Source organism: Pogona vitticeps, chromosome 13 (genome assembly GCF_051106095.1).
Source record: "Pogona vitticeps strain Pit_001003342236 chromosome 13, PviZW2.1, whole genome shotgun sequence".
Classification (NCBI taxonomy): domain Eukaryota; kingdom Metazoa; phylum Chordata; class Lepidosauria; order Squamata; family Agamidae; genus Pogona; species Pogona vitticeps.
This window is the reverse complement of record NC_135795.1, coordinates 6,485,645-6,503,762: the sequence shown is the minus strand read 5'-3', so window position 1 is coordinate 6,503,762 and position 18,118 is coordinate 6,485,645. Positions and strand designations below refer to the sequence as shown.

The 18,118-nt window shown below is 41.9% G+C and overlaps 1 protein-coding gene across 16 annotated transcripts in view; it reads right to left on the bottom strand.

Moving 5' to 3' along the window:
* The window catches only part of LOC110086925 (ankyrin repeat and fibronectin type-III domain-containing protein 1), a 316,329-nt gene that overhangs the window by 47,783 nt on the left and 250,428 nt on the right, over window positions 1–18,118 (bottom strand). For 3 of the 16 annotated variants that reach the window (XM_078381382.1, XM_078381383.1, XM_072982923.2), the window contains one exon: window positions 5,093–5,240. The exons of the other annotated variants lie outside the window; for them this stretch is intronic. In XM_078381382.1, the coding sequence (XP_078237508.1) occupies window positions 5,093–5,103 (11 nt within the window). In that variant the 5' untranslated portion in view covers window positions 5,104–5,240. The remainder of the gene's footprint in view (window positions 1–5,092; window positions 5,241–18,118) is intronic. 16 annotated transcript variants of the gene reach the window in all.

The window sequence follows — 18,118 nt, the reverse complement described above, 5'->3', positions numbered from 1 at the left end:
AGGGTACGTTGCTTGCAATATAAGAAAACAAAGAAAGAAATGTTGGTTGATTATGCCACTTGGACATGGAGGTCTGCTTAATGGCAGATCGCTCCTCCTGACTTCAAACAACCCAGCCCATAGCAATATCTCAACGATCTGATATTTCAATTACATTACGAACGAGGAGGTGAACTTCATAACATTCTCACGCACAGAAGTCTCCAACTGGCTGGCCATATTTTTCATGTAGAGAACAATCGGATCCCCAATGTAGCAATGAGTTGGAAACCCACCCGCCCCCGGGCACTAAACGACAATGAGGACACCCTCAAATAACACTGTAAAGAAAACTGACGCAAGACCTGAAGGCACTACATATTACATGGGAAGATACCAAACACTCGTGCAAGACCAAATGAGCTGGAGAATCCTTGCTGCCCAATATGCCAAATAACATGGAAGTGGATCATCATCACCTCATACCAAAAGGGTCAGTCTGGACATGCCTTCAGTTGGCTTCTGAGTTCTAATGGAGTTTTGCTAAAGACTTTTTGGTCTGTTTGTAACAAAGTTATTTTGATTTTTTTTTCAATGTACAGTATACCGCTCTTGAAAATATCTAGCACTGGAAATCTGGAAACCCCAATATCCTTTCACCTGGCAACTTTGAGGAATATTTAAATATGGAGAGGAAGGTTGGCACAGACTGATACTTTTGCTCTTTGTTCCCTAAGAATTTTGCTCAATTAAAAAGCAGCTTTTAAATTTGGTGTTATGTTCTGCTGGGACAGAAAGGCACAGGAGCAGCCGCCCCCCTTTCCACTGGCACTTCAAATGCACCTAATTTCATTTGACATTAAGTAGGCAAAATATATTTTTCCTATGGAGTCTAGTGGCTAGCACACCCCATTACAGAAATTTGGTGACTGTAACTTCTTATGCTTTCCACATGTATAGTTTACAAGTTGTATTTTTCAATGTGTTATACAAATCTAGATCCCAGTATAATTTCCAGGAGAGCAACATTCAGTATGTATTAAGAACATTGTGAGATCTAGGGCTGAAACAGGGATATTGGTATCATGCCAGATAAATAGGTATATTTAGAGGTTAAGCTCCAATATTAGGGCTATGAGGTTGGTACAAATCAACAGCTGGTATGCTGGGAGAGGAAAGCAATGCACCTATTTAATAGGTACGGTTAAACTGCATGCCATCCTTGCGAGGAGAATCCAGCTGGCTTGCTGAAGGGACTGTCTCCTTTCCTTTCCCCCAAATTAGATACTGGAGAGGCTCAGCGGGTTTTCCCCAATGCATTCCTCACCGCCAACCCCTAATTGCTGCTTAACATTAAATATCGAAGTGAGGAAATGTTGGGCAAATGTTCTTGCTATGGGAACACACAGTTCCCTTTAATTACATTGTTTTTGCTTGGCTTTTTTTTTATTATTATTAGTTGTGCTGCGGGTTCCCCCTCCCCGACAGGGCCAGAGAAGCACATGCTAAATATGGCTGGTTTTTAAAGTCCACAGTGAAACCCGAATCTCGGCACCAGACTGACTGGAATCGGTGCAACCCAGGGTTACGAGGGATACACATTCCAACCTCTCTACTGTTCTCTCTCAGATCCACAGTGAAATAACAGCATGCCCCTCCTGTCCCGGTCTGGCTGCGAAATGTTTCTGGTCTACCTAGAGACATGCTGCTGTTGCACTCGGCATTCTATATAGGCAAAGAACCTTTGTCCACAAAAGCATTTCCACCCTGACCAGATTTATTCCTCCCTTCTTATCCCTCTACTTGTTCCTGTCTCATAATCCTCTGAAGCAGGACCCCTCTACCTTTTGCTATTTCCTCTCATGTTGTCATCGTGTCTAATGTCTCCAGTCAGATGCTCTTGACCCTGTTGATAAGCCCATGCATTTAAAAATACTGTGTGTATCTCCCTCTGTGTGTGTGTGTGTTAAAATCACAGGGCTCTGTGATTTTAAAAGCATGCTGAGGGACGCTGTCAGGCTTTGGATGTGGCTTGCTTTGGTTGTTTGTTTTTTGTACATGAAGTTTTATGATTGCATTGGGAATCTGTCCTAATTGAGGCTGCAGTCAGAATTAGAGTACATGAGTATGTGCTTTATTTTGCTGGAGAAGCTTTAAATACTCTATAATTAGCTTGCAGCATGGTGGATTATTATTATGATTTTTTTTTCAGTTTAAAGGAACAGGGTGAAAACAACTGCGCAACAAGTCAAAATGACCTAAACTCATAAATTAGTTAAATAAATTATGTTGGCTTTGGGAACTGTTGTAGGAACTAAGAGTGGAATCCATTTATCAGAATTCAAAGGAAAATTGTCTCCAGAAACTGCTAAAGTTGAGGCTGCAAGAACTGGTGAATTGGTGACTATGGCAGAAGTGTCTGAAATGATAACAAATGGTCTAGGAAATGTCACATAACTGCCTGAAGTTGGAATTTCGCTTTATTCTCCACTTTAAGTGCCAGAAGACATTTGGATGCTGATGCCCTCTGAAATGGCTGCTCTGTGCTTCCACCTTTTAATGCCCCTGTTCTTTCAGCTGGTGATCAATGGGTGGTGTGGGTCAGTTTGGGTTGATGGGGTTTGGTGAGAGGTTTAGAGGGAGGGTGAGAGAACCTCTTCCACCCTTCTTGTCTTATGTTGTTCAATGCTTGCATAATTGAAGGAAAACTAGATTTAGAGATGCACCCCTCCCTCCTGGTGTTTGACTTTCCGCCTGCTGTGCAGAAAGATGGCCTTCATCTTCTGCCCCTCCTTCAGGCGGCAGCGCGAGCGGGCAAGGATGAGAAGGGAAACAGGCCTCTCTCCCCCCCACACATTTCCCTTCCCTTCCTTATTTCCTATTGTGTTAGTTAGTTAATTAGACATCATTAGTTAGCTAATTAATCCCATTTTTCCTCCAGTGAGCTCAAAGCAGAGTACATGGCTGTCCTTCTCCGTAGGATCAGCCCTCTGATGGAGTTCAAGCCGAGAGAGAGGCGGACTAGCCCAGTCTCCCCTGGGACCTTCATAGCTCAAGTCGGAAACTGAACTTAGTTCTCCCAAATGTACTGGAACTTTTTAGCTGCCTTCCCACCCACCCCCCGGCCCCTGTTCGTTAACTCATCTTGATCATTGCTTATTCTGAGGGATGTTATGTTGATATACAGATACACACTGATGGAGAAACACACAATATACAGGTACACATCTATTGATTGATTGATCAATATAGATATATAGATACACAAATATCCATAATATTAAGGTTATTGGTAAATGTTGTGTTGCATGTTTGTATATCATTGATTTTAATGCACTCTGGTGTAGGGCTATTATTATTATTATTATTATTATTATTATTATTATTATTATTATTATTATTATTATTATTATTATTATTATTATTATTATTATTATTATTATTATTATTATTATTATTATTATTATTAAATATACCAGACAGTCAATCAAAATTATAAAAACATTGGTTGGTACATAACAGATACAAGTTTTAATCAAAAACCTAAGTATCTGTTAAATGTCAGGTTACTACTGTTCCTAATATTGCTGGTTTTTGTAGCTCTGGCGGTGTTATTTCCAAGATCTGCAACTGCTTATAATACTATCTGAAATTTCTTGATATTGTTCCCAAAGCCCTGATGATTATGGGGACCACTGACATTGAAAGGACTCCCAGAATAGTTTGCTTGCAATTACCAAAAACAAGACAGGCTAACAATGGAAAAACAGCCCATGTGATGTGGCGATCAGGTTGTCAAACTAATAATAAAATAATAGTTGGCTGGGTAGCTTGGTGGTTTAAGCTTCCGGCTGTAGAGCCAGAGGTTGTGAGTTTGATCCCCCACTGGGCCTCCTACAAGTACAGCCAGTCTGTGTGGCCTCAGAGGAAGTTCCACAGTCCTCGGGCACCACTAGAAGAAGGGGATAGAAAGCCATTTCTGAGTATTCTCTGGAAAACGCTGAAACGGATTGCCATAAAACTGAATTGACTTGATGCCACATGAAATAACAATAACAATAATGCAGAAACCTGGCAATCGAAACATCTCACTTGTGGATGAAACAAACTTCAGTCGTCCGTGCAGTCACTGGGGCTTTGGGAACACTATCAAGAAATTTTACATGGTACAGTGGGGTCTTGACTTGAGAACTTAATCCGTATTGGAAGGCGGTTCTCAAGTCAAAAAGTTCTCAAGTCAAATCTGCATTTCCCATAGGAATGCATTGAAAACCATTTAATCCGTATCTGCTCTTTTCTGTCCATAGAAACTAATGGGAAGCTGCTATTCCGCCTTCGATCACTAGAGGGGGATATTTTGTTTCTTTTTTTCTTAGGTCAAGAAAGGTTCAGGGAAGGCAGGGAAAAGACAGTCCAGGCAGGACAGTACCAGGCAGTCTGAAGACTGTCTCCCAATCCACTCTCTAAACGCTGGGAGGAGTGAGGAAGCAGACAGGCACCCTTTTCACTGGCCAACAGTTAACTGAAAGTTCACTTTTTGCACTTTCCCTGCCTCCCACGTGGGTTTTTTTCAGTTCTTAACTCAAATCTAAGTACTTAAGTCAAGTCAATATTTTCCTATGAGAGCGGTTCTTAAGTCAAAATGTTCTTAACTCAAGCCGTTCTTAAGTCAAGACCCCACTGTATTATAAACAGTTGCAAATCTCAGAAATCACACCATCAGATCTACAAAAAATGGCAACATTAGGAACAGCGTACATATTGCGCCAATATTTAACAGATACTTAGGTTTTTGGTTAAAACTTGTATCTGTTATGTAATACCAGTCAAAGTTTTTATAATTTTGATTGACTGTGGCTATTTTTTTTACTACTACTACTACTACTACTACTACTACTACTACTACTACTACATCATTATCATCATCATCATCACTACTATTACTATTATTACTATTACTATTACTATTACTATTACTATTACTATTACTATTACTATTATTATTGAAAACTGTCTTAATGATGGAGATGGGGGCATTTGTATTTGTATACAAATATTTATATTCATATACAAATATCCCCCCACAGGTGGAGATAACAGACGCTCCACTCACAATTGCGCCATTACTGTGACCGCCGCGGAGCTTTCAATGGCTTGCCACTCCTGGCAGGAGGTGGATGACAAGCCTTTCTGCTAGGTCGAAGAGTGGCTCGCTGAACTTGATCTCCGGAGCCACTGGAAGGCTCCACAGTGGTACTCAGCTGGAATAACAGAGGCAGTGAAAATGGAGAATATTCTGAAAACAACAGACACAAAGGCTCAACATAAGGAACAACAATTTGAAAACATATTAAACAGCTGGAAAAATAAATCAATGCATGGACAAAAGCTGAGAAACATTGATGGAAAACATCATAATTCAAACTGGCAACCCTTAAGAAAGAAACTGAAGGCTTGATCTTTGCTGCACAAGAACAAGCACTCCAAACCAATGTGATGAAAGCTAAGATCCAAGGAATCAGTGCTAACAGCAAATGTCAACTCTGCTAAGAAAAAGATGAAACTGTGTCACAGCTCATCTGTGAATGTCCAAAAATTGCACAAACAGATTACAGTGGTGCCCCACTTAACGCTTACCCTGCTTGACGACGAATCCGCTTCATGATGAAGTTTAAACGATGTTTGAATGGGTTTTTTTCGCTTTGTGATGATCGCTTCCCTGCTTCACATTACAACGATCAAAAACAACTGATTGTCAGGTTTCAAAATGGCCGTCGGGTGTACAAAATGGCTCCCTGCTGTGTTTAGGAAGGCTTTTTTGCAAGACAGGGAGCAGAAAATGGCCGCCCTATGGAGGATCTTTGCTGGACGGTGAGTTATTCAGCCCATTGGACGCATTGAATGGGTTTTCAATGCATCTCAATGGGATTTTTTATTTCGCTTGATAAGGATATCGCTTAATAGCAATTTTGCTGGAATGGATTATCCTCGTCAAGTGAGGCACCACTGTATAAAGTTAGATATGATAGAGTGGCAAAGTTAGTGCACTGGTAATTATGCAAAAAATATAACTTGTTGGCCTCTGTGGGAACATCTGGTAGAGAAGGTGTCAGAAAATGAGGAAGTCAAGATCTTGTGGGATTTCTGGATTCAAATGGATAGACACCTTGAACATAACACACCAGACACAGTAGTAACAGAAATGTCTGGATCATTGACATTGCAATTCCAGGGGATGCTAGGGTTGAAAGTAAAGAATTGGAAAGTACAGAGATCTGGCAATCGAAACATCATGTCTCGGGAAGAAAAACATTCCAGTGGTTGCTGTAGTCACTGGGGCTTTGGGAACAATATCAAGAAACTCCACCCACTACTATAAGCAGTTGCAGATCTCAAAAATCACACCATCAGAGTTACAGAAAAGGGCATTAGGAACATACATACTGTGCCAGTATTTAACAGATACTTAGGTTTTTGCTTAAATGTTTTCATAATTTTTTACTGTGCCTGGTGTTTTTGAATAACAATAAAATTGGGGGATTAGTAAAAATCTGAATTTCCTCCAAAGATATTGAGAGAGTACAAAAAGCTTTTATGTCTTCATATCCATCCTTGTGAGATATGTTATGCTGGGGGGGGGCATAATGTCAACCTGTAAACTTCACATTTAAGCAGGCATTTGAATCTGGTCATTCCAGTCAAACTCTGACACAAGACTAACCACTATACCTCCTCCCTGGAAGTTCCCTCCTCCTGCAAATATGTCCCCACAGCATTCTGGGTTCCTTAAATTGTGAATGTGAGCCTTCAGTTTTGTTTTCCCCTTTAAAGATTTTCCAGCCATCTTCCTTGGAGGCTTAAGTTTCAAAAACCAAACAAACACACAATGGCATTCCTGACCCATTAATACAGAAAATAAAAAGGAAGTGATCAAAGTGTTTGTAAAAGGTTTTAAAACCACCACCCCCCACAAACAACAATAATGACTTTGAAGTAGAACACTTAGTGTATGCCCATGGTCATGATCTGTGAGACTGAGTACAGGCTTTTGTTGTTATTATTTGCTTCACTCTAGGCATCCATTGTATTTTATGCTCCTAGTATTTTGAATTGTGGTGCTAGAGGAGGCTCTTGAAAATCCCCTGGACTGCAAGGAGAACAAACCTATCCATTTTAAAGGAAATAAAGCCTGAGTGCTCACTGGAAGGACAGATCCTGAAGCTGAGGCTCCAATACTTTGGCCATCTCATGAGAAGAGAAGACTCCCTGGAAAAGACCCTATTGTTGGGAAAGTGTGAAGGCAAGAGGAGAAAGCGACGACAGAGGATGAGATGGCTGGACAGTGTCATCAAAGTGACCAACATGAATTTGACCCAACTCTGGATGGCAATGGAAGACAGGAGGGCCCGGCTGCTCTGGTCCATGGGGTCACAAAGAATCGGACACGACTAAACAACAACAAAAATAACATGAAATATGTCATTTGTATTAAGAAGCATTATTTAAAATAAGGACATCCTTATAGATGTGTGTGTGCATACACGTTAGTATAGTGATGGTTGTATCATTCACAAATAATGGAGTGCTCCTATAGCCTAATATGTACTTGTTTACAGTCCTAAGAATATCAGCCTTCTTTGATTTCTTCTTTAAAAGTGCAAGCCCTTCTGGCTATGGCAAATATCTTGATGCTACTCCATCATGCTTCAGGTAGACCCACTGGAGTCAATAGGAATTTGCTTACTCCCAAAGAATGCAAGCGTAAAAATGTCTGGATTGAATCCTTTATTACCTTTTTCACATGTATGACAATGGCTCTGGAGGTACAGTAAGAACACACGTTGGGCTAATATCTTAAGGGGAATCATAAGGCTTTGAACATATTCTTGCAATTGGTGGCATCCAAATGATTTCTGACGATTTGGAGTTAGACTGGGCCACCGTACAGCTCTGAGAGTAGGAAGGGGGGGTGCTATTCAAGCAGGTTGTTGTAGACGTTGCTGTGGTAACACAAGCCTGCTTGGAGCCAACAGCTTAATCTGAGAGCCAGCACAGCTTGAGAACGGGGCTGGGCGGGGAGGAGGGGGGCGCCTGTGCTCTGGCAGCAGGCAGCCTGCCTGAGCCTCTGTCGCCCCAAGCCGTGTGAGCTAAATCCAGGAGACATCCCTGAGATATCAAAAGCCACTGGTTTCTCTCTCTCTCTCTCTCTCTCTCTCTCTCTCATTCCTTCCACTCGAAGCCACCTCCAGCTGATTCCATGTGGATGAGCAATTTGGAACAAATGTCTTGTTTGAGACAAATGAGGGCACTGCCTTGACTCCGAAAGAAAGGCGGACTGTGCCACAATCCATGCTTTCTCAAGCAGCTCTGCTGAAAGGCATTTCTTACGAGAGGAGAGTCCCCTCGCTCACCCAGGCCCAGAGACACCACCATCCATTTTGCACAACAGTCCCCTGCTAGGAAAGGAGACTCTTCCCAAGTTGGGTTGCTGCATCTCTGCCAGCGCTCATTAATCATGGCAACGGGGGCTCATCTGGTGCCTCTGTTGCACCCGTCAGCTTAAGCAAAGGCATTCGGTTTCCTGTCCTGGCTAATCATCCACCTTTGGCAATGGCCATCCATGTTACATTTGCCCTCCTCTCTCTCTCTCTCTCTCTCTCTCTCTCTCACACACACACACACACACACAGAGAGAGAGAGAGAGAGAGAGAGAGAGAGAGATTCGCACGCACCCTGAAAAGACCAACTTGGAGAAGGGATATTATGTCCTGCCTGCTATCTCATTGTTACATCCTCACCTTCTGGATACCCAGAACTGTTGCCAGAGTCATAATCTCTATTTTCTACAGAAAGATGGACACTCTCATTAGATACAGCAAAACAGCAGACATAAAAAGAAATTTCAAAGTACTCCAAACAGTTATAGCAGAACTTTATACAGATAGGATCTATTCACCACAACTGCCGATCAAGGCAGTTTTTAAAAGAGAACATTTTATTTTATTCTGTGTTTTATTTGTGTATCATTATGAGTTTTAATATGATATTTGTTTAAGGCTTTTTAAATATTGTAATAATTTATTATTTGGCTTTTATCTTTGTCTCTTTCAATACTGTAAGTCGCCTTGGATCCTTTAGGGGAAAGCGTATAAATAAACAAACAAATAAATGTATGTTTCTAAAAGAGGACTAGAGATGGGCACGAACCTTGGTTCAGAGGTTCATATCGGTATGTACGCATGGCATCACAGGTGCCGCACATTCCCTTCCCCCACCAGTAATCTACTCACCAGTTGGCGCGCACTGCTCTCCTCTTCCTCTTTGGCTGCTTGATCAGCCCTTGGCAGGAGCGTGGGTTTGCCTCTCCTGCCTCCTTGTCTGAGTGGGTGGTGAACCAAGGAGGTGGGGCAGGGAAGCCCGTGTGCTCCTGCCAGGGACTGGTGGAACAGCTGAAGAGGAGGAGGCGAGGAACACGCACTGGCTGGTGAGTGGGGGATCCAGCCAGGGAGGTACCTGTGGTGCCAAGGTTTGTGCCCATCTCTAAAGAGAACCACAGAGGAGCCCCAAGAATCTTAGACTACCGCCCTTAGGGAGAAATGGAGGGGGGGGAACACCCTACTCTTTTCTCCTCCCAGTGAGAGTTCTCTGTGCACGCTTCCCCTCCCCTAATCTTGCAGACTTTCTAGTAAGGTTCATGTTTTTTTTATGGCAAGCTGCAGAGGATTGATTATGACCTTCCTCCCATGAAGAATGCCATCTTTCCTGCACAGGAATTCACCACAAAGGGAATTAAGTTGTGCAAAACTTGGCCATTTCCTCTGTAGACAAATGGGCAAACAATTGGGGGGGGATAAAAAGGAAAACAAAACCAATGTCTTATCTTTGTGGAAAGCTGGCAGATCTTGCTGATGGTGGTAGAAGACTTGGGGCTGTCAAGGTCATCCATCTCAGCATGACGAGACCCAGAAAATCTCCAAGGAGAAGACTATTTGAGAATGTTCATTCTGTCCATTATATCTTGCCTATGCTATTTTTGATCCATGTTTAGCAAAGTGTGGTCTTTACGAAGTGGCTGGACTCAGCTCCAGCCAGTTCAGACAGGGATGACGAATGGTGGACGTTGCTCTCCAGCCTCATCTGGAAGGCCAGACTTTGCCTATTCTTGCCTAGGAAGGCCTACAAGCTAATATATTTGAACTGAAAGGGTGGGGGATATTTCTTTCACATGTAATATGTATCTGTGTTTAAATGCAGGAAGGATTCGATCAAGTTAAATCAGAGTAGAGTGTGAAGACCTCAGTCCAACTGCAGAGTCTCACTCAAAAAAAATAAAATAAATAGAAAGAGATGATGCACAGAAGGACAGCCTATGTATCAGCCTGCATAGGACTTTCCTTTTTCACAGAAGAGCCAATTTTGATAGGACCAGTGAGAAATTTTGCATCAACAGAAAAATATCTTGGCTTATGATGTACCTCTTTCAGTAAGAGTCAATGATATAGGGAGAGAGTTTTGAAAAGTCAACATTTTGCAGTACAAATCTTAAAACCTTCTACTCATCATAAGCTGTGGCCATATAGTGTAGACATTCTGGGAGACCTAGTGAGAAAATTTTAATTTTTCAAAAATTTTAAAATGTCTTTTTAACAGCACAGCCTGGAACTGAGAAGCCCAAAGGAAGGACTTTATGAATGGCAGCAGAGAACTCTTTTCTTGGCGCACAGTTACCCAAGCTTAGCATCTCTGTTTCCAGCAACAGACTGGCAGCGCTCCTGTTCATTATTTTACACCCAGAAAAGTTTAGCCATGTTTTCCACTGTCCTGATTCTTTTCATTCTCGCTTCTTTCAGAATTCATTTCCGAAGTTAACTTCTCCCTGGTTCAAACCACTTGGGAGGCAGGGGAATGCCAACCTAATGCCCTCCATGGGTTTTGAGAAATGGCTTGACAGACTAAGAATGATGGGAGATATTTCAGTACATTGGGAAGGCACCATGTTGGAGAAGGTTTTTAGACCACATTCACTTATTCAGCAGTCAGTGAAACCTCCTTTTGTCCTTTCTATATTGCAACACACCAGAGATGTTGGCCAGTCTTTAGATCTGAGTCCTGAATCCAGTTCTTTGGTACCAAGTCCCAAGTCCGAATCCCTGTTAAGAATAAGCTTCTATCTCCAGAAAAAAAAAAGGGAGAGAGTGGGTGGACTCCAAATTGTGAGTTGAGTCCAAGTCATTGAAAAAAGAAAAATTTGAGTGAAGTCTGAGCTGAGTCGCCAGTGCAACTCAAATCTGACCTAACAGAATCTCATGACTTGAGTCCTCATCCCTGCAATGCATAGAAATTTTGGAGCAATGTAAAACGATGATGCCCTTGCCAGTGATAAGCTTGTTATGACACAGAGGACTGGAACATGCAGAAGGCTCTTGGGTTGCTACTGGCTGAGCTGTTTTGGTCTGAAGAGAGGAGCAGGGCAGACAAGAGGTTCACAAGAAGGGACGGTGGCCTAGCAAAAAAAGGAGGCATGGACCTAGCGACGTGTCTGGCCAAAGGAAAAGGAGGGGAAAGCTTAGGCTTTGTGGATTGGAAAAGGAACTTGCTGTGGTGATTATGGTGAGGTGTCAAAAAGGAAGATAAATAGAGAGAGGAAATCCAGGCTCATGCCTATAACCACAGGCTGCAGATATGAAGAAAACTGAAGTTTACATATTGAGTTGAAATAACTAGCAAAATTTTTGGCTGCCAGACCGCAGTTTACACGAATATGATTACGCTTGATGTGGAATGAAACATTGAAAAAAATGCATACATTATTCAACCAAGCCCTTAGACAGAGATAGTCGTAAGTAATCGAAGCAGCTTCCCCATTTACAGGTCCTTCACACTTCAAATGTGAAAATATGCTTCAGAACAGCTACATTAGAAGGTATTTTTTTAAAACAGAAGGTCAGGGAGAGACCTAAGGATGTGCCCTTCTACTGAGATCACGCTCTCAGTCTACAAGTTCATCTCTATCAGGTCTATATCATATTGATCAAAATATGCCCCAAACACTCAACACGGCAGCCAGCTGAACTACACAGGTATCTGCTAATGAAGGATGACATTTGTTAACAAAACCAGAGACTGAAACAAGTGATGAGGAAAATCACTGACCAGCACGACTCAAGAGAAAACTGCCTTGCAGGCAACACTTGCACCAACCAGGTAGATCTTCAAAACACACACACACACACACACACACACACACACACACACACACACACACACACACACGTCCTTCGTGCAGCTTGACCTCATGTCAGTAGATGCACTGCCTTCAGTAGCCATTGATCAGTGAGAGATGAAAGGAAAGAAAAATATACCTCCTAACCCTAAAATGATTAAGAGAATAGTGGACTTTCCTTATCTCAACAGAGAAATGAGTGCTACACATTTCATATAAGTGTCTTAGGCTTGTCAACCTTTAAATTGCAACTGGAGATGCGCTGTTTTTTTGGCTGAACAAGCATTTAGTGCTTCTCTCGCAGGAACCCACTCAGAGGAAGCGAGGCAGAGAAACTGGGGTGCTGGCTTTGTCCAAAAACCGAACCAGCCTGAACCACCAAACCAGCACTTCATGCCCACATCTAATTGCAACCTTTAAATTGCACTGTACGCAACTGTGGTTATATTTAACCAAAATACAGGAAATGCTCGGTATTGCAGCTTCACAACAGATGTGTAAAAAAATGGCCAGAATCCTATTGCACAACATGTACACGACTAAAGTCACCCTGCAGTAGTTGCGTGAGCACCAAGGCGGAAGTGCTATCCTGCTGGGGATGAGTAACTGATTATACAAATGTGGAGCACAATTCCTTGTTGCAAAGTGTAATGCTTGGCACATTTATGCTGCCACTTGACATTATGCTGGCACGAAGAGAATACCGGCCAGTGTTGGACTGGGGTTTTTAAAGCTCTAGGTGGAGGATACCTTAAGGGCCTATCTTCTGCTGTATGCTGCCACTTGTTCCCTAGGGTCATCTGGTGAGCCCCTTCACTGGCCTACATTTTAGCTAACGGGAAGAAAGGAAAACCTTCTTTGATGGCAGCACCCAGGCTGCAGAATTTTTTTGCCCTGAGAAATCTGTCTTGCCGCTTCATTGGTGGCCTTCTGTCACCAATTGACTGTCATTTCTATTTAAATAGGGAGGTGAATCGTATTTCATTTTATTAGGCCCCCTTTCTCTGTTCTGATGTGCTCCACCCAGAGCTTGAAATTATTACTTTTTGGACTACAGCTCCCAGTATTCCTTTGGTCCGTGGCTGAGGGATTCTGTGCGTTCTGGTCCAAAATAATGTTCCCAAACTCTGGCGCCACAGGAGTTTCATGTGACTGATTGCTGTAGTATTAGCACATTTTTACTTGCACTATTTTAAAACTGCAGACTACTTTAAGTCCTCCCTGTTGGAATGAAATGCAAGAAGTAAAAAAAGTTCCAATAAAATTAATTTATGAACAATATTTTTGTATACATAAACGCCAATGCAGGTGCATGCATATTATGCGAAATTCTTCATCTGGTTTCATTAGAAACAAATACCATGTAATTATATAGCAAAAGTGACTGGGAATGCAAATGTTTTCTGCCATCATCATATAGTAGGACCCCCTTAGCCACGGATCAGGCTAAGGTTCAATTATCCAGAGTCAGAAAATATTTGAAATATTAAAAGAAAAATCCTAGAAATATATATTTCCAAAGATGAAGTTAGCAGAACTGACCATGAGAGCGAGCCAGATATCATGCTATGTTTAGCATTTCCTATTATAATAGCACTTGCTATAATCCACTTTTTCAGCGTCCACGGGGAGGGGGGGGCTTGGAATTGATCTCCTACTGATACAGGGGTCTTACTGAATTACAGAATTACATGTGGTGCATTAGTTACATAGGCCCCAGCTCTTAAGAAACTGGCAGTCTAAAAAGCCAGGTTGCTGTTGTGGCCAAAAAATGTCTCACCCAGTACCATCTCATGGGACACTTCACCCCTTCCTAGGTTAGGCGGATCTGGCCCCAGTGAGCCACGTCTTAATTACTACCAGTTAAACCCTGTACCACACACTATATGGTGTTGTCTTTGCAAAGTACAGTGGTGCCCCGCAAGACGAATGTAATTCGTTCTGCGAGAATCACTGTCTTGCGAAAAAATCGTCTTGTGAGGTTCCCTATGAAATTTATTTGTCTTGCGAGGCATCGGGGGGGGGGGGGAGACGTCTTGCAAAGCATGGCTGTAGAAGAAACCGTTTTGTGAGGCACCATAGTGATTGCAAAAACCAATCGTCTTACGGGTTTTTTTGTCCCGCGAGGCATTCATCTCGCGAGGCACCACCGTACTTGGAAGCTACAGCTTGTGCAAACTGCAACAAAGACTGACGTGTGCTAGTTTAGAGATCACATGACCTCAGTTTCTAATGAATGGTATTCCCTTCCGAGTTGTTTCTGAGCTGAGCTGAAGATTCCGGTTTTGATATGTAAGGGACCAAATGATCTGATGCCGGGATATCTGGGAAAAAACGCCTCCTCCAGTGTACCTGCCTGGAGTTTGGGAATCTCAGCCAAGGTCCTGTTGTGTGTCCCACACACCCCTAGAGACGAGGTTGGTGGGTATACCAGACAGAGCTTTCTCTATTTCAGACTCCCGTTGTGAACTCTGTCTCCCTCTTGAACTGAGCTTCTGACAGTTCCTCTCAAAAGGGCCTCTAGGATTGTTTGTATTTTTAAATACACCCTTAAAAAAAAACTTTGGATCTGCTTTTAAGGAATGTTTTAGACCTGTTTTTAATAACTTTTAACCTACTGTAAATCACTTTGAGAGCTTGGCTGGGCAGAAAGGTGATATTGCTGCAGATATATACAATAAATAAGTAAAAAAAAATAAAACCATGATGAATACAACATGAGGGAGGGATAAGGAGTAGGAGAGAATGCCAACCCACATACTTAAAGCTGGAGAAAAATGTTCAGGACACTTAATATTTCCATTCTGCTCCACTACAAATTCTCTGCAATTCTGAAACTTGTACAACTCCTGCTCCAAAGATGGGGACGTTGTGGCCCAGTAGATGTTGTTGGACCACAGTTCCAAACATCCCTCGTCATTGGCTGCATTGGTCAGGGACGATGGGAACTACAGTTCTGCGATATTTGGAGGCCCACCTCTTTGCCCACCCAGACTTTCTACACACTAACAAGAGATGATACAGTAACTGGATACTAATTAACTCCACTGTGTATCCCTTAAACAGGAAAGCACCAGCCAAATAGGAAAGATGAGAGTAATCAAACTGTACAGAAAGTAATAAATAGGTTGGAATGAGAGATAATCCCAGTGGGGCCTCCGAGTGACGTCAGCAATGATCAGGATGGAACTTGATTTGCCAGGAACAGCAAAATGACATTGTGTAACTTATAACCTTATTGCTTATTTTCACAAATGATGATTATATGTTTCTGTTTTCTTAATGACAAGTGAATCCCGGAATGGTCTCCAACTCCCAAACATTGAGAACCTGGAAAATATTCGCCTTGAAAATAGTCATTATTTTGGGATGTTATTTTCCCAGTTGGCTCATTTTCTCCTGCCGGCGTCAGATGAAAAAAAAACACAAAAGAGATTTTCTTTTATTTTGAAGGGAAAAGAGAAATAACTTGTTTAGAGTAGACCTCACTTCGTATCTGCTATCATTAGACAGAAATAGGTGCACAGATTGCAGAAAGTGAGAGTGTGAGCTACAGTGAAGAGCGATCATTGAGGAAGCTGCTTTCAAAGTATCTCATAGCAGCTAGGTATCTGAAGCCATGTTGAAATGTTAAGGTTTGCAGTTTTCTGAAATACGGAAGATGTGCGTACATACATATGTATGTACTGTACGTATACACATGTGTAAATTACATTGCAAAGTACCAGTGAATCTGATCTTGCAACAAATGTGAATAAAGGAATAACAGGGCCCTTTGCTTTAGCTCATGAAATGAGTATTGTATGCTCCAAATACACCAGTCCTCGGACTCTATATCATTAATTCAGATTAACCACCACTCTGTTATTCAATACCCCTCTTTACTCATACAGAGTAAAATCCTATTTTTAAAAGTATGACTTCTAATTAATTTGCAAGTATCCTTTTTCTGTCTGAATATGCTCAAGATGATACAAAACCATATGAAAATGCACTTAACAGCACTGTAATTCCTCTCAGTTGAAGTGATCTTGAAACTCTGGCCATGAATAAACAGAAGCATTTGATTAACCACAGGACCATGTAATTACGGCCTTTGCATTGTGGCAGGTTTAATCTGTCCTAAGTATTTAGCCGACCCTAAAATTGTCCAACGTCCTGTGTTCTTACACAGTTAGCAATACCCAGCTCCACCACAGAATAATCCACGGGTCAAGCCTACCATGTTCCTACCAGAATTGCAGTTCTTTAGCAATGCTTACTGCTAGACTACTGTATTTCTTTACAGCAAAATTAAAATAAGCTTGAACTCCTGACAGTACAGGAAAACAGACACATACACTCTACTTCAATGTACTTAAGCAATTTTTTTAAGTACTATGAGACTGTTCGAGGAGGTGGGTATAGTAATAAAAGCAGCTAAGTGGAAATTTAATGGTTGATACCCACAGTATTAAACATGACAAGTAAGAAAATTCAAAGACCACATGGGTGGTCATTAAAACTAATTGCCCAGTGGCTCTGGGTACTCATTGACATCTGGTCTTTAAACATGTTATAATGTAGAACAGTTATATGTTTTCTTCCAGAATATCTGATTCTTCTTAGGGTGTGTTGCCTCAGGTGGATGCCTACATCAAGTCATTGACAGGTTTTCTATAGCACAAGTATGCCTGCTCCTGGGGCACTAAAGTATGGATCACAAATGTAAAGTATAATCTGGAGTACTAAAAGCCAACAACTTTTTATTAAATACTGGTTTTAGAGGGAGTGATTGAGAAGGAAGTGACACTTTCTCCATGCTTAGGTGCTCCCCTCAAATATGGATTATCATATGCATCATCTCTATGAGGACAAACACAGGTACGGGCATTTTTGTCCTAGTACAATCTTTCCTTAATTGGGACATTCTTTCCTAAATGCAAAGTTTTATTGGTGAAAATGAATTCTAGGCCAGAATCATCCATTTGTGCAATGGTGGTTCTGTCTTTCCAGGGCTTGTGCAAGGAGGTCATTGCTTCAGCACAATTCCTATGAGTTTTAAAGGGGTTCATCTCAATGGCAGGCTGAATACTGCAGCAAGTGGAGCATGACAATTGGCTCATCCTGCAAGGGGATTCTAGCCTCTGTCTGCAATCTGACCAAAAAAAGAGAGAAGAAGGGTATTTTTAAAGACTATAGGGCTATATCGTGATTTGGTGTTAACGAACAGAATGAAAGGAGACAGCAATCCAGTAATAGAAATCCAGTAATTAGCTACACTTCCTATTGAGTTCATTGGGACATTCAAATAATGTTGGACCAACAACAAATAGATGTAAATGTCCATGTGGTATTCTTAGGCTTAGGCAATACCTTTATTAAATCACCAAAGAGCTAAAAATAAGGTGAGTTTCTGAATTACACAGAGTTCATGATCAGACAAAGATGATATCAATAGAGACCGTAATGAAGCACCAGTTTGGTAGTTTGGGCCAGTTTGGTAGATGGCCGAACAGTTGTTCTACAGTTCGGCACCCCGCCCCCTCTGGAGGAGGCAGGGCAGGGAAGCCAGCGCACTGCTTCTGAGTGAGTGCTCACCACAGCAGGTGGGACACCAGACCACAGAACACCTGTCTGGCCGTCTGCCCAACTGGCAGTGCATGGCCACCTCTAGATATGATTCAAACAAGAAGTCCAATAATTGAGCCAAAAGTCATGGCCATTGTTCATGCAGCCAGACAATCTGGAAGGCATAATGAAATTGTAGTATGTACATGGAAGAGTAAGGCAACCATGCCATGCATTTACAGGGTCTCCACCACGTGGACAGGAGCCCCTACAGATCTGTTCTGTCTTAAACCTTGGGCCTTTGTAGTACACTTCCAGCAGTCTTTACAGAAGCAAAAAGGCAGAATGAATTCAGGTGCACCAGGC